This window comes from Xyrauchen texanus, chromosome 37 (assembly GCF_025860055.1).
Source record: "Xyrauchen texanus isolate HMW12.3.18 chromosome 37, RBS_HiC_50CHRs, whole genome shotgun sequence".
NCBI lineage: Eukaryota > Metazoa > Chordata > Actinopteri > Cypriniformes > Catostomidae > Xyrauchen > Xyrauchen texanus.
In genome coordinates this window covers 10,530,237-10,547,903 of record NC_068312.1, presented here as the reverse complement: position 1 = coordinate 10,547,903, position 17,667 = coordinate 10,530,237, and the positions used below count along the sequence as shown (strand labels likewise).

The window sequence follows — 17,667 nt, the reverse complement described above, 5'->3', positions numbered from 1 at the left end:
GAGCTGATGCGGATGTTTTTGCAGGGTCTAAATTAACTCTTGGTGGCTAACAGTGGGTGAATGAACAAAACTGCCTATAAATATTTCTTACCGCCATAAAAACAGTATTTTGCATCATTTCTATTTAGAAAATATACCCTTCAATTGTGTTCTGGTCATTTTGAACCGTTTTTGGTAAAGAGTATTTTCGGTGGCTTAAAGTAAAGAATAAGCAACATGTAGTTCTAGAAAAAGAAGTCCTTGCTAAACTTTTAGATGGAAAAGTTTCAACTGAGGATATTTGATGCTAGAGGATGTGCAGGTTGCGACAGAATTTGTCTTAAGTAGACCGTTTTCTCTTTGAGTTGAATCACGCACATCACATACTCACTGAGCTCTTTATTAGGAACACTATAGTGTTGCTGTTGTAGCCCATCTGCCTCATGGTTCGGCATGTTGTGCATTCTGAGATGCTACTCTGCTCATTACAATCTTACAGAGTGATTATATGAGTCTTTCTGTCAGCTTGAATCAGCCTGGCCATTCTCATCATTCTTGACCTTTCTCATCAACAAGCATTTCCATCCACAGAACTGCCACTAATGGATGTTTTTTTTTTTGGCACCAGTCAGGAGTAAATTCTAGAGACTGTTGTGTGTGGGAAAATCCCAGGAGATCAGCAGTTACAGAAATATTCAAACCAGCTTATCTGGTGCCAACAATAATGCCACAGTTGAAATCACTGAGATCACATTTTTCCCCATTCTGATGGTGGATGTGAACATTAACTGAAGCTCTTAACTTGAAGTGCTTGTGAGTGTACAGTTGAATTCAGAAGTTTACATACACTTTGGTTGAAGTCATTAAAACACATTTTTTAAACACTACACAGGTTTCATATCAGTTTTGGCAAGTTGTTTAGGACATCTAGTAATTTTTCCAACAATTTTTTACTGACAATCGTTTCACTTTTAATTGAATACATCACAATTCCAGTGGGGCAGAAGTTTACATACAGTTAACTGTGCCTTTAATCAGCTTGGAAAATTCCAAAAAGTTATGTCAAGCTTTTAGGCAATTAGCCAATTATCTTCTGATAGGCTAATTGGTGTCAATTGGAGGTGTACCTGTGGATGTATTTTAAGGCCTACCTTCAAACTCAGTGCCTTTGCTTGACATCATGGGGGAATCAGCCAAGACCTCCAAAAATATTGTGGACCTCCACAATTCTGGTTCATCCTTGGGAGCAATTTCCAAATGCCTGGAAGGTACCACGCTCATCTGTACAAACAATAGTATGCAAGTATAAACACCATGGGACCACACAGCTATCATACCGCTCAGGAATGAGACGCATTCTGTCTCCTAGAGATGAATGTAGCTTGGTACAAAAAGTGCAGATCAATCACAGAACAACAGCAAAGGACCTTGTGAAGATGCTGGAGGAAATGGGTAGACAAGTATCTATATCCACAGTAAAACGAGTCCTATATCGACATAACTTGAAAGGCTGCTCAGCAAGGAAGTTGCCAATGCTCCAAAACCACCATAAATATAGCCAGACTACAGTTTTCAAGAGTACATGGGGGACAAAGATCTTGTCCTCTGGACTGATGAAACAAATATTGAACTTTTGGGCCATAATGACAATCGGTATGTTTGGAGGAAAAAGGGTGAGGCTTGCAAGCCAAAGAACACCATCCCAACCACGAAGCATGGGGGTGCCAGCATCATGTTGTGGGGGTGCATTACTGCAGGAGGGACTGGTGCACTTCACAAAATAGACGGTATTGTGAGGAAGGAAAATTATGTGGATATATTGAAGCAACATCAAGACATCAGTCAGGAAGTTAAAGCTCGTTCACAAATGGGTCTTCCAAATGGACAATGACCCCAACCATACCTCCAATGTTGTGGCAAAATGGCTTAAGTACAACAAAGTCAAGTTATTGAAATAGCCATCACAAAGCCCTGACCTCAGTCCGATAGAACATTTGTGGGCAGAACCGAAAAAGTTTGTACGAGCAAGGAGGTCTACAAACCTGACCCAGTAAAATCTGAAATTCTCTTCTATTATTCTGACATTTCACATACTTAAAATAAATTAGTGATCCTAACTGACCTAAGACATGAAATATTTTATATGATTAAATGTCAGGAATTAACAGAGTTTAAATGTATTTGGCTAAGGTGTATGTACACTTCTTACTACAATTGTATATCAGCAATAGGCAGATAAGTGTTCTTAAAATTAACATATATTATGTTGCCAATTAGCCAGAGCCAAACTTTACACGCTTTTGACGCTTGGTGAATGTTAATTTTGTACCCTGTATATTTGTTACAGAAAGTACCAGCAGAAGCAGGAAGTAGAGAGTCAAGCCCAGGAGAAACAGCAGTGGGTGAGCAACACACACACACACACACACACACACACACACACACACCTGTGTGGTTCCTTAATCCCCATAACAGCACTCTGGACATGTTCTGGCACAGTTTAGAGTGTGGAGACACCACAGTATGTTTGCAGCACAAAAACAGACCAGACTGATTTTGATTTATGCTAATTTTGCATCACTACTTGGTGTGAATATGTTAAAATTTGTAGAATATCCTGAGACTTGACCCATTTCCTGCTGTGGAACCTTGATGTGGGTGATCAGCAATCAAATCAAGCAAACATGGTATTTGTTTAGAAGGATTCGGCCTACTTGCCTTTCAGTCCTGGAAACACTTTTTAAGCATAAAGTCTTGTCCGTTTTGCAGCGAAGTTAACTACTTTTTATTAACTATTACTTATTTTTTTATGAGATGTTTACTGTCATGATCCTCACATTTATTTCTTACAAATTCAGTGATTAGTTGTTCTTCAGAAAATGTTACTGTTGCAGCATGCTAAATATGAATTTGTGTCGTGGCAGACTGAAAAAAACTTGACCCTCTAAACACTCCCTAAACAGAGACTCGTAAACACTTGACTTTATCAGTATGTGTGAATTCTGTACACACTTTGTTGTCTTTAAAGGAATGTTCCGGGTTCAATTCATCCCTCCTCAAAGCAAAAACAGTGAGGTGAATGGGGCAAATTTTTGGAGGGTTTAAAGGCTTCCATTTTATAAAAGCACTTACTTTCATTCTTCTGTTAAAACTCATGTAATATTTGAGCAGTTGTTAAAATTGTCATTTTTACAGTCGTTTTAGGGTTTAGTGTTGTCATGGCAACATAGTTTTAAAATTGGCTTGGTAAATGTTGGTAAACATTACAAATTACACATTATCTACTGCGTATATATTACTTTAAATCAGCATTGGGTCATTAAAAGAGCTTCTTTTACATATCTCGTGTGAATTCTACTCATAGAGTGAAGTCATTAATAACACATTTAAATGTCATATTGGTTGATGTTTAACATGTAGTCTTGAGCGTCATCATATTTAAATGTACCTCTAAAGGTTTCCCACAGCAGTGTGTCTAGTGTCTGAATGTTTGCTAACAGTATGTCATTGCTCAGCTCTTTCATACTTCTTTTTGGCTTTGATTGAAGAAGTATTTCTCCATGAGTGTGCTGGGCCTTTAGTTCACTTTCCTCACAAGAGAATTCCCTCACAATTGTTTTCAATTGACAACTCCATACTCTTAAGCATAAAAATATACAGCTAAAATAATGGGTAAAATTGTCCATTTTATTTATATTACACAGTTTTAATAGAAGTTTTGAGTGTATTATAAGTATATTTATAATCAACATTCCTCTCGCTTCGTCAGCCATGTTGGATGGAGTTTTTGCTAATCTCACTGCAATGCATTGTGGTATTGTCTTCTCCACAGAGAATACATACAAACTTGTTTAAAAGAAGATATCTTACTTGTTATGTCCCATTTGTAAGTCACTTTGGATAAAAGCGTCTGCTAAATGACTAAGTGTTAAATGTAAATGTAAAAATATCTTAAGGCAGCTTAGTCAAATGTGATGCCTAAATGCTTAGTTCACACAAAAATAAAAATTCTGTCATCATTTTTAAGCTGTAGTTGTCATTACAGTATTTTAGGGCCATTTAGAATTAATGTAAAGAGAATCGTCATTGAAAACAATAGAAACATTTGGACATGCTGCAGTAATGAGAATTGGAGGGAACTGGAAAATGTTACAAAACACAAAAAAAATATGAATGGTCCTGATTGTAGGCTTCATTTTCTTTATGCGAAGCATATATAAAGTAATAAATAGTGTGTGTGTTACACACACACACACACACAAATGTATTTTATTTAATTATATTAGGGCTGCCGATTAAACACTTTAATCATTAGTCAAAATGATTGTTCACATGTTTTTTGAGTCTCATTCAGCAGGGGACAGTAAATGCAACACCAGCTGAATCGGCAACGCTTCGCTGTACACAAACCGCACTTACTGACAGCAATCAGCACAAGATGAGGACCTGTTCTTGCGTTTAAACAGCTGAATGGAGAGCAGTGTTCTCAAGATGTGTTTTTCTCATTTTCAAACTATGTTTAGCTGGAAACAGTGTCCTTAAAAGGCTTTGTTTGACATAACGCAACCAAAGTGAGCCACTCTAAAAGCATCTGTCTGATGCATGTGTGTATAGACGCGTCGTACCACGGACAGATTGTGAAATGGATTGCTGTGGACTATAGGCCAATGATTCAGTTATAAGGTTTTTTTCAACTATATGGAAATTAAACAATATATTGTTTTCAATATGAATGCTCATTGTGGGGTAGACTATCCCTTTAATGCTGCCTACATAGGCAGTTCACTAGGCTTTTGGAACGGAGTGAAAGTATGTTTAAGTGTGTTGATGTTCATCAGGAGGAGCAGGAGAGGGAGCAGAGAGCAAAGCAGAAACCTTTAAAACGTGGAGAGTCGGTGGAGAAAGCCAACGTGAGTGAGAGGAAGTATCAAACATCACTTCTGGCCCCTGAAGAGCAGGACTATCTCTTAACTTTCTCCCTGTTGTCTTTATTCAGTGGGGTTAAGTCCTAGTGTCCTCTACTGGAGCTGACATATATCTTTTATTCTGTTTTATGTTCTTTTCTCTCCCTTGCTCTGTCTGTCTCGCTTTGCCCTTGCCAGCTGTCCTGGCTGACGTGAATTTGCACTCTCACAACTTTCACTCTGGCTAAATCACATTTCACAAACTTCTTTTAAAATATTACTGTTGTTATTTCAAACATGCAACCATGTACAAAAAGTATGCACTGTGCTGGAAATAGATAAGCATGCACTTTTATGTATGAAGTGAGCCAGTCCAGTATTGTGACTTACTACAACATCAATATGTGAATTGGGATTGTGGCTTTTTCTATTGCCTGGTCTCTGTCTTCATATCACTCTATTTTCCTCTCTTTAGTGTGCTGGCTCATTGTGGATCTATGGATCTGCTTATCTGTTGAAGACTCAATGTACTGCCCTCAGTGTTATCAGTGTTGCTACTCCTGCCTGCTTGAATGTGTGTGTATGTGTGTGTTTGTAACAGGAAGCTGCATCTCTCATCTCCCAGCGATCAGTTAATCCCAGAGAAATGTTCAAACAGAGAGAGATGGGCGTCACCCCCGTTTACACAGACAACTCACAATCCAGTCCAAAACCAGGTACCATTCTTCTACACACACACTTTTTGCATTAAAATTACACATATACACAAGCATTTATTAACTTGGTTAATGTTAATTTATCAAAATTCACTTTTTCATTGTTTGTAAATGTTATTTCATAATGCATTAATTCATGTTAAATTAATGCATTAATTCATGTTAAATTAGAAAATGAACATTAACCCAGAATAATAATTGCTGTGAAAATATTATTCATTGATCGTTCATGTTAACTAATCCGTTAACTAATATAAACAAATACAATTTATTATTAAAGTCAAAATCTTGAATTCGTAGTTGTAAAGCTTTTTAAACTTGACAGCATTAATATGCATATTAATAACACTGCAAATAATTGTAGATGTCAGTATTTATTGAGAAAGGCCTACCTTTATATACATATATATATATATATAGATATATATATATATATATATATATATATATATATATATATATATATATATATATATATATAATCAGATAATTTAAATACATTACATTATATTCATATATTGTGGCATTAGAGAAGTTAAACTTTTCTGCAATATAAAAATTGGCTAAAGTCAAAATACTATAAATATTATATGATTATATTAAATAATGTGTCTCGAGATACCTGCATTCTGTTGTGCTCGGTCCAGCTGTCATTGAGCACAATGCGCTTCTGTGGAAGGCTGGTCGTGTCTAGAAGCCAGGTAACCATCCGGATGATGAAATTCTTGCAACATTCACTTTGAAGTACCTCTGAATCCCTATATCTAAATCTAACCCTAACCTTAGTAACAGATGCGAGCGACTCCCCCAAGATTTAAGCATCCAGACAGTTACATTCTAGACCGAGCCTGTTGCTTTTCTTGGTTTGATGAAGCGTGTTGCCTGTACAGCTGTTGCGCTGACTGCCCCCTATTGACACATCAATGAAGTGAAACATGCTTGAATTGCTCTGATGGTACGAACATTCCATATTATGGAATTTGCGTACGAATCGGGGGCATGATTAATTGAAAAAAAAAAGAACGAAAAAAAAAAAGAGTAGATAGCTGTGCAGTGTGTAAACCTCACTCTCCTGACCTCAAGAGCGACTGACACTAGAGGCTGTAGCGTTTAGCCTCCTTGTTAGCGCACCCGTCTCCCATGCCAGAGACGCTGGTTCGAGTCCCGTTTGGAGCGGGGCGATCAGGACCGGTTACATACAAAAGCACGTCAAGTCTGAACTGTCACGAAAAGGCAGAATGAGATGTTGTCTGCAAGGGCTTCTAATGTGGAGTTCAAAGCAGCACTTGACACTGGCATTGATGCCCTGACGCAAATCATGAATGCAGCTTTACAACTGCTGTAGCAAAGCGGAAAGCCAAACTCTGATTGATAATGTGGAGAATGAGAGTTTAAGAGATTTAATGTGCATTGCAATGAATACTCAATCTATGGGGACTAGTTATTTCAATTAGTGAACTTCCAACTTAGACTTTAGGAAATATTTAATATTGCTTGAAATTTGTTTTATTTCAGTGAATTTCTATCTTTATACTGTGGAAGGATTTGTTCGAAAGATTTTAATCAAGCATTATTGTTATATATTATTATTTTTCTTTCCTAAGAAGGAAATAAATGTATTTTGACAGGAAAATAAGTATACAGAGTTAAATTTCAGCACTTTCAAAATCAGCGATTTAATTGTGATTAACCATGAAACATTATGCAATTTAATCGTGAATACAAAATGTAATCGACTGACAACATTATATATTAGGGCTGTCATTTTTAATTCGATTAAAATTTTAATCGAATTAATTACATGGTGTCCCGATTAATTAATCGCATATACAAATATTTGCTGAGAAAGCCCCTCATATATAATGATGAAATAAGTATACATAGTTAACTTTAAATATAAAAAAATTATATATATATATAGGACACATTCTTAACCTCGTTGGTAATTAAATATGTATGAGGTAAAGACCGTACGACCTGCGTCAGACCTGCTTGTGTCGCTTCTGGGGTGTGTTGCGTCATAAAAATAAAACTGTGTCAAGTTAAATATAGTTTAATTCTCAATCTTTAAACACATATTAAGATTCCTTAGAGATCGCATTTGCGCTCCAACAAGTGTTTTGAACGCAAGAAATCGTTTTCTTCACTGTATAAACTGTGCGTTGCTCACACAGCTGAAATTTCAATTACTGCCCTCTGCAGTAAACAGGTGGTACTACAAGCTTGAATTTCTCAGCATTCTTGCATTGCGATTAAAGTGCGTTAATTTTTGTCAAATTAATCGCACGTTATTAACGCGTTAAATCAACAGCGCTAATATATATATATATATATATATATATATATATATATATATATATATATATATATATATATATATATATATATATATTAGTATAATACTATATAGTATAATTATATATACTGTATAACTGTAAATAAATATATAATTATATTAATTAAACATATTTTTGATTATATAATTATTATTCACATTTATGATTACTATATAATTAAAATGCTATATCTTATAAATATATTGACACATAGTATATTATGAATGTACTCTCAGAAATATCTCAAAGGTACATGTTATCAGTTCACTGAACAAAGGGGTCTTGATAAGATCACTACAACCACGATTTACACTCAAGGAAGGGATTTATTTAAATGCCACTGTATTTGCATGCTACAGTATATTAAGCTTCACTTTTTGCTCTGGTTGTTTAACAATGTCAGGTAACATTCTTTAGTGAAGTAACTTTAGTTACTTCAGCTGTGTTTTTGTCTGTCTGAAATCTAATACTGTCATTAATCACCCGACAGTTCTGTCTAAAATGATGTGGTCTCCTCTGCTGTGTATAGCCCGTCAGCCATCTGTCAGCTTGGGTTTCTCTCTTTATCGTTCTCTGTTGTGTGTCTCAGGGCGATTGAACAGCCCTTTTCTGTCCAAGCAGTCATGTGACCAAGAGCCGTTTCGCTCTCCGGTGCATCAGGCCTCGCCTTTACGAGCCAGAGGTACACACACATCTTATTATCCCTTCCTTATCTCACACTCTGAAAGGTCTGGAGTGTTATCTGTCTCCATACTAACATTTTCATCTTGCTTTTGTGTGCTATTTCCATGCATCCAAACTAACATCTAACCAAATCACTTACAATTTCCTCATGCTTGCCGTGAAATTTTACCTTAAGTCCAGAGGTTGCGTTTACAGACAATTTTCCGTCATTTGCGAAATTTTAAAAACATTGACTGATCTTTTTTTTTTTTTCTAAAAGATAACAAATATTGCTTTTCCCTACTGTAAAAGATGCAAGAAGGTACTAGAAATGAAGAAAGGGGGACAAAATAAATAAATCAGTTTTACGATTAATTGGTGCCAATAGTTGCTTTTTGGAACTATCAGTTATCAGCAAAAATCTTTATTTCTTGCTCTGTTGTTCCTCTGTGGCTGGCGCTAGAGGATTCTACAGTTAGAACAACTTGGTGTGTGTGTGTGTGTGTGTGTGTGTGTGTGTGTGTGTGTGTGTGTGTGTGTGTGTGTGTGTGTGTGTGTACATACAGTATTTGTGTGTGTATGTGTGTGTATATATATATATATATATATATAAGCTATATAAAGTTTAATTTGATAAAAACTAAATTATAGAGTATTATAACAGAGCAAAGTCTACTGTCATTTCAAGCTAAGAGTCCCTTGTGTGTTTTGGGCTTATTTATTAATAAAAGTCCCAAGTTATGCCCCATTACTTCCTTTTTATTTGAAAGGTTTAACAATAAACTGCATCTGGTAATTTTATTTCAATTTTGGACTCTTATAGCCTCTCTGTCATTGTAAGGAAAATTAATCGGCCGATTTATAGAATGTAAAAAAATGGTCAGTTATCTGCCTTTTCCACTTAGTTATCAGTTATCAGTATCTAGAATATCCACTGTCAGTCGACATCTATTTTAAAGCACCCCAATGAAAATAGACAGGGGAAACTGTGGCGTTTGTTAGCTTTTTCACATTTTGAAAGCAGAATGAAAAGAAAGCCAAGAATTTGCTACAACACTTGTTAAGATTAAAAACCTCTTGACACGTTTTGGTGATTATACATTTCACTTTAAAAATACCAAATGCTACATTACTTTACTAACAGATAATAAAGAGAGCATGACTGAAAATGTACAACCAAGTCTTAAAGTGATGGATAATTATTTATTTATAGTGCAACCTCTGCCACAAAACAGAAGTATTGGAAATGAAGGTCCCGGGAATGACTCCCAGGTTGCTTTGTATGCAGTGAGCAAGTGTGTGTGAACACCTTCCTGTGTATTTGTTTTCACTTAATCGGGTTAATGATTGCATCAAACTAGGGTTGGGCAGTATGCTGGTATTTACAACATGATATTAAATTACTCCTACTACTATATAAGATTTTAGTTAAACCGCTCATCCCTAGCTTAACTCTGATTCAGTCCATCTTTGGTGTGTCAAAGTTCCCAGTGTGTGTTTGTTACCATGCATGTGTGTTTCTGTGTGTTACCATGCATGTGTGTGTTTGTGTGTTTTGTGTAGAGCCCAGTTTTAAGGAGCAGCCTAGATCTGACTATGTGGAACCAGTGTATGAACCTGAGCCAGAGTATGAAGGTGGGACACAAACACACACACTTTCAGCTTCAAGCACTTTCACTGTTAAGTTGTCCCATGGTCTCATTGGGTGAATCTTACGAAACCTGTCGAGAATATGTCCACACCAGGTGTGGTTCTAGGGTCAGTGGATATTCAGTGTTTATCCCAGATCGCTGTGGATACAAATGAGGCCATTTTTTATTACATTTTGATTATGAGAGTTGTCTTTTACTGTATATAGCAAATCTTTCAACATTACTGAAACTAAAACTAAAAGGTCCCACTATTGTCTCGGATTCAGGTGTGCTCGAAGATCAGAAATTGCGTACTTTTGAAAACCTGATTAAAAAAATAAATAAAACACTATTTTGTCCCTTTCGGCTTTCCGTAGTTCAACACAGACTGTACAATTGACATGATTATACAATTTGATGTTGTTTTAAGTTGAGAAGATAGATAGCAGGCTGTAAATAGGATTAATTGCGTGCTAATGAGAAAAAAAGAATTGTTTCTAGCTTTGCCAAAGTTTGATCATATATGTTAAAAGCATCATGTCTTAATAAAAGAGGTTTGCAAAAAATGCAAATATCCTGGCTTGTGACAAAGTTTGCAGATTTCTGGAGCACATCTGTATATATCAGGGGTTTTCAAACTTTTTGATACCTCCAAAAATGATGATCACCTTGTAAGGGACCCCTTACAAAATAGTAAACAAGATTTAAAATTTAATAATTGTATTTTATTGTATTAGAGCCAAAATAAATGATTAAAATATTATTTGAAAAATATAGACTTTTTATCAAGTTAGGTTAGATGTATAATCCCAAAGACAGATGTTTTCACAATTAAATTCAAATGTATTTATATATTTATGTATTTTTCACATTACATATTGTAGCTATGTGGAGAATAGTGAAATACAACCCTTATTTCTTATTAATAAGAAATATTTTTTTCATAATATACAAAATTGAATGCAGATTTGTTTGTATTTTGTTTTACGGTTGCCTGTCAATAGAACTATGGCTGTCAATAGAATAAAATAAATCTGAATCTCATCATTTTAGAATAAAACGGTAATAATGTCAAATATTTTCCCTGAAATTTTAGCGGACCCCCTAGCACTGCCTTGCGCAAAAGAAAACTTACAAAATTAGATATTCATGTAAGGAAAAAAAGCCTGTTTTAAGGACCATTTATGATTTTTGTTTTGCATTTTGACACTATTTTTATAGCTATTATGCCTATTATGACAATTTTATTACAGGGATAGTTCACCCAAAAATGTACATTCTCATAATTTACTCGACCTCATTTTATCCCAGATGTGTGTTACTTTCTTCTACTGAACCCAAATGAAGATTTTTTTGAAGAATATCTCAGCTCTCTAGGCCCATACAGTGCAAGTGGTGGTTAGAACTTTGAAGCTCAAAAAAAGCACATAAAGGCAGCATAAAATGTATCCATTAGACTCCAGGGATTAAATCCATGTCTTCAGAAGCGATATGATAGGTGTGGGTGAGAGATGGATCAATATATTTTTTCACTATAAATCTCCACTTTCACTTTTCTAAGCGCTCTTCTCTCCAAAGAGTTGTACTTTTTTCATTAAATTAATGTAGCAGCGCAAAAAAAAAGTCTTTATGATCCTAAAAACAGACTTTAATTTATTTTAAAAATATTTTGATTTTAGGTCGAAATGTTACCTAGATGTGTTTTTGTGAAATTCAACCAGAATTAATTATTTTGTCATCGTCAGCCCCATGTTGTATGGTCAATCAGCGCCATCTTGTGAGGAAGGCGTGTTATTGCAGGGGAGAACGCATGCAAAATTAGTAACTTCTCTTGCTGTCTTTCATCTCTCAGATGTACAATTAGCTGGTGATCATTATGAAGCACTTGTAGATCAAAAACAACAACTGCAGCAGCAGCATTATGAGGCAGTCGTGGAACCGGAAGCCATCTATGAGGAAGCAGTACAGGTACACATACTCAGTACCTGAATCAATGAGCTTGGCATAATTACAGCCCTTATAACAGAATCTTAATTGTGTATTGGTGGATTTAACTTCAAATATACAAAATATTAAAAACGCATGCTGATCTGCATTTGCAGAGTTTATTTATTTTTAAATTTTATTTGTTTAATACATTTATTGGAGGACCCCAACATTTCTTAGGGATATTTATGAATCAGTTCATTAACATAAGGAAATAGTATTTGCAATTAATGTAATTTCTGTAATTTGACCCATTTATTTGTCAAATAATTCAGGATTTGCATTTTATCCACCAGGATTTTATTTGATTGGATTGTGAATGTTAAACGATTATATTATTGGTTGAGATAATTTTTTCCCTCCCACATGGCCTTAATCAGCAGACAAAAGTTTTCTCAAAGGCAGAAATGTGATTACATTTTGATGAAATATTCTTGTAGATTAGCATATACTGATGAATTTAACTGGACATGATTTGAATTGTGATTTGAATTGTCAATGGAGGTTTTTAAATGTTTTAGGTGAATTTCTTTTACAGGTGGAGGAGCAGAACACGTATGAGCAGGCAGGTGATCGTGGTGTCTGTGCCAGGGCTCTATATGACTACCAGGCTGGTGAGTATTGCTTGGGGTAAATGCTAGTTTGTGCCTTTTTATACAGATTTAGTGACCATGTTTACATGCACACCAAGGTCCATATACTGGACAAATGTTGCATAGACTGATTGGAATATTCTGGTATACATGTTAAATGGCTTATACTGAATAAACAAAGACATGCACATTCCTGTCTCAAAGTTCTCATCTCATTTAGCATGATGCATTTACACTTAAGTGTGCACAATAGTGTCATCAGATTCATTCATTCTCAGTCATGCCTGTTACAAAGGCAGACAAGAGCTTGATGATTTAGAAAACATAGTACAGTCATATTGATTTATCTTGCTATTCATTTATGTTCACTTCTTTTACTGTGATAAAAAAATCGGAAGCTCCTAAAATGTGTGTTTTCATATCTCAAAATTGTCTGTATCACCCAATATTACTTTCTAATGTGTGAATTTAATAAAATATTCAGTTACGTTGGATATTCTGTACATGTTTTCATGATCTGAATTTCTGATAAACAGCATATGCAAGCTCTCTTCTTTGGATTTCTAGTAATGTTGGCTTAATCAGGTTATGACAGTCGCGTTAAAGGGACAGTTCACCCAATAAAATGTACATTTTCTCATCATTAACTCACCTTCAGGCCATCCCAGATGTGAATGGCTTTCTTTCTTGTGCAGAAAACAAATGAAGATTTTTTTATGAATATTTCAGCTCTGTAGGCCATATAATGCAAATGAATCATGGCCAGAACTTTGAAGCTCAAAAAAGCACACAAAGGCAGCATAAAAGTAATCCACAAGACTCCAGTGTTTTAATCGATGTCTTCTAAGGCAATATGATGGGTGTGGATGAGAAACAGATTTATATTTAAGTCCTTTTTTAATATTAATCTCCACTTTTGACTAGCCCAGTATGTGGCGATATGCACAAGGAATGTGATTCTTAAAAATAAAACAAAAGAAGAATGTGAAATTGGAGATTCATAGTAAAAAAGGATTTCAATATTGAGCTGTTTCTCACCCACACCTATCATATCACTTCTGAAGAGGTTGATTTAACCACTGGAGTCTTATGGATTATTTTATGATGCCTTTATGTGCTTTCAGGATCTTCAAAGTTTTGTTCACTCGCATTGTGAGGACCTACAGAGCTGAAATATTCTTTTAAAAATCTTCATTTGTGTTCAGCAGAAGAAAGTCATGCACAATCGGGCAGGGTTGGGAGGGTTACTTTTTAATGTAATCCATTACAGATGGCTAGTTACTTAACAATAAATGTAATCAGTAACGTAATCCAATTGCTGCAATATGGAGGTAATGGCATCAGATTACTTTTCATTACTTTTAGATTACCACATATGTAAATATAGTCATGATAAAAATCAATTTGGTCTCTAAAACATTAAATCATACCTTGAATGCAAACAGAACACGTTTGAGTAATATTATGAGTACTGTTGTTATATCTAAGGAAAAGAAACATGTACACTGCACCCTACCAAGAAAACGTGCTGTTAATATAGAACAACTCTCAAAATATTTGTATAGAAAGCAGGTGAGTTCTCTGTCTGCTACAGGAAAAGAAAATGTCTCAAAGTAAATATAATCAAATCAGATGCGCTGAATTATGTCTCGGTTAACATTAAACTAAATCTGACAGGATATACATCAGATTTAAAAAAACTGCAGAGTGTAGTTCTACCATGTATTGCAGTTAGTGTATATAGAGAATGATAATTTGCACTATTCATTATCTTCAGGCTGTATTCAGTAGGTAGATCACACGTTATCATCATCGTTATTGTTGTCATAATTAAATGCTGAAGAGTCTTTCCTCTGCTTGCTCAAGATCCAAAGTCAAACACCACCAGCTAACAGTTCATTCTGGGGGGGGTAATTTTTTCAATTTCAATAGAGAATGGTACAACATACAGGACGTCCTGGCTAATATAGTACAGTTCGCATTTGCAACCATGCAAACCAGGTGATTTCTATGCTGTACCAGCAATGATGCGCAAATCATGTCAGAAATTAAAATTTGTAATACCAATTTTTTTGAATGTAACTGTAATCTGATTACACTGTTTTTATGTAACTGTAATGGATTACTGTTACCTAATTTTTGTATCCTCATTACCTAACACCATTACAAGTAATTTGTTACTCCCCAAGCCTGCATTTTGGATGGCATGAGGGTGCATAAATGATGAGAGAATAAAACATTTTGGGAGAACTATCCCTTTCAGACCAAACTTGTTCTTGATCTAAATAAAGCTAGACACAGTACAGCAACTAAAACGATAAGCAAGTCGTCTCAAAATGGCTTTTTCTAAAAGTTTTTATTGGACACCATGTCTAAAAAAACACGGCACTTCTGCGCTAGATGCCGGAAACAAAAATGTGAAAAGTGGCACAATGGTCAAAGATTTAGCGCATGTTGCTGGAGCATATCTAGAGCATATGGACGCAAAAACATGTTTGTGGGAACAGCCTCTAAATCTCGTCTTTTCGGTCGATTTATTCAATCTTAGATATCTTCAATTTGGTTGTTTAAACGGAGCTTGTAAGAGATCATGGTGCTATGCCTTAACTCTGCTTTTGTGTTTGTCTTCTCAGCTGATGACACCGAGATCTCCTTTGACCCTGATAATATCATTACCGGCATTGAGATGATTGATGAGGGATGGTGGAGAGGATACAACCCTGATGGACATTTTGGAATGTTTCCGTCTAATTACGTCGAACTTGTCTAACTAAGCCCAACATACCCCTCTCATTGGAGTCAGGCTAGATCGATTTGCCCTGTGTAGATTTAACAAATCTCTGGCCTCCTGAACAAAATAGGTCAAGTATATTTGATTGAAGAGACTAAAACTAAAATCATGGACCAAAAGAGTGCTTGATAATCATGTGACCAGGGGGTATTTCAAATATCAGAACGATATTCAATGCTGTATTAGTGGTTTTCTTTTGTTAGTTTTACTTCATTTCAAGAGGTCCACAAATTTTTCAAAACAATACTCCGATACTTTTGAAATCAAGTAAGGAATCTGTCTTTGTCCAATCACATCCCTCAGAATATTCAGTGGATAAAATCAATTAATGTGTGTGGTGATATTCCAGTGACATTCAATTATCCTTTTAGACTGAACCTTTTCTTTGTTTTTTGAAGACATTCCCTTTTTAACATTTCAATCGTTTTGATTTCAACAACAAGCTGCACCTATTAAATGAGAAAAACAAAAGCGATTATTGTTGTAAAAATGTTTGGTGCAGCTTAGTTTGTAGTAGTCGTAACGTAAAGCTCCTGTTTTGCCTTGGTTTTTTGCCATATTTTCCTCCCAATATCGAGTTTGACTGCCTTGCTTTCTTGAGGAACATAGCACAGATGTTTTGCTGTGATGTTTACCAAGGTTGGACTGAAATTAAAGAGTTTATTTGCTGTGTTGTATACGGCAAGATTTAGAATCCAGCAAGCAAGTTTATTTTTAATCTCTTGTGGTGATAACATTGTGTTATTTAAGATCAGTTGTGGGTGGAAACTAACTTTGAGACCTCTGTACCACAGCTTTCTTGTCTACTCAGAAATATGGAGAATATTAATACTGTGATTTTTAGGTTTCAGGGAACCATCATTTTTGAGGAAATTTTCAAAGATTCATTTTTCACAAACACCGGTCTGGAAAACATTTTAAATTCATTCAACAGTGGTGCAGTTCTTCTAAAGATGTCATTGTGAATATCCAACAAGTCTGGATAATGTTGTAACTTCAATTAAAAGAATAAATAAAGAGTTTTAAGAAAGAATGCACATTGTTACTTTGTTGATGTAGTCATAGAAGTTTGAAGATTAATTTTAAAGATGGTTACTAACGCCAAAGGCCTTGTAAAACAGAAGCCGAGTGTGTGTGTGTGTGTGTGTGTGTGTGTGTGGTTATAAATTATTTCTAGTATGTAAGGTTTTTAGCCATCCATTAAAAGGTTTATGCTCTCCATGCATTGCAATGAATTCAAAGTCCTAGAGGCCACTTTTACGACTGTTGTTCATGTTTAGAGTCGCCAGATGGCACCAAATAGCTATATATGCTTCCTTGTGTTGGCATGACAAGAGAGACTCCGCAGAGTGATAGGAGAAACATGAAAGTAGCACCGGTTTGTTGCCATAGACAATGCTCTAATATTGCTGTTATATTTCATTACATAAGTCATTATCTACAAATATTTGACCTCTCAATGCCATGATTGACCACATAAATAAAATGATCACACTCACTGATCCTGGTTCATTGTTGTTCAGATTGAGTTCTATCAGGTGTGAAAGGTTTGATTTGCTGAATCCAGAAACTTTTATCTGTAATACATCAGAACTCACATATATAGCCTAACATGGGGGTTTTCATACTAGGGTTCGGAGACCCCAAGGGGGTCTGCAAAAAAATTCAGAGGAAAACAAATGTTGACATTATTGATATTTCATTCTGAAATCATTACTGTAATTATGATTATTTAATTCTATTTAGCAGGTACTAAAAACAGTTCAAGGATCGAAAGCCGAAAACAAGATAAATTTGTAGCAGAAAGGAACCAAAAACTGGAACAGTGATTTTCAAATGTTCCTGAGTGAAAACATTATTTTTAAATGCTGATAACTGGTTAATTTTGCTGCAATAATTTTTCATGAAGCCAAAGGTTTTATCATAGTACATTTTTGGAACTACACAACTTCATGTTGCCCAAAAAAGTAAATGCATGCTTTGAACCAGAAGGAAACCCCTGCATCAAACAGTTATTTGCCTTATTGCCCGTTGTGGATGAAATATTATGTGAATGAAGAAATTCTTA

General features: G+C 35.3%; 1 protein-coding gene across 4 annotated transcripts in view; it reads left to right on the top strand.

Annotated features, from left to right (window-relative positions):
* LOC127630827 (drebrin-like protein B) overlaps nucleotides 1–16,627 on the top strand; it is a 29,980-nt gene extending 13,353 nt beyond the window's left edge. The window contains exons 8-15 of one of the 4 annotated variants that reach the window (XM_052108633.1): nucleotides 2,327–2,381; nucleotides 4,818–4,889; nucleotides 5,485–5,599; nucleotides 8,525–8,617; nucleotides 10,162–10,233; nucleotides 12,082–12,197; nucleotides 12,754–12,829; nucleotides 15,442–16,627. In XM_052108633.1, coding sequence (XP_051964593.1) covers nucleotides 2,327–2,381; nucleotides 4,818–4,889; nucleotides 5,485–5,599; nucleotides 8,525–8,617; nucleotides 10,162–10,233; nucleotides 12,082–12,197; nucleotides 12,754–12,829; nucleotides 15,442–15,578 — 736 coding nt within the window. In that variant the 3' untranslated portion in view covers nucleotides 15,579–16,627. The remainder of the gene's footprint in view (nucleotides 1–2,326; nucleotides 2,382–4,817; nucleotides 4,890–5,484; nucleotides 5,600–8,524; nucleotides 8,618–10,161; nucleotides 10,234–12,081; nucleotides 12,198–12,753; nucleotides 12,830–15,441) is intronic. The other 3 variants (XM_052108634.1, XM_052108635.1, XM_052108636.1) reach the window with 3 other exon arrangements.
* The last annotated feature ends 1,040 nt before the right edge of the window (nucleotides 16,628–17,667 follow it).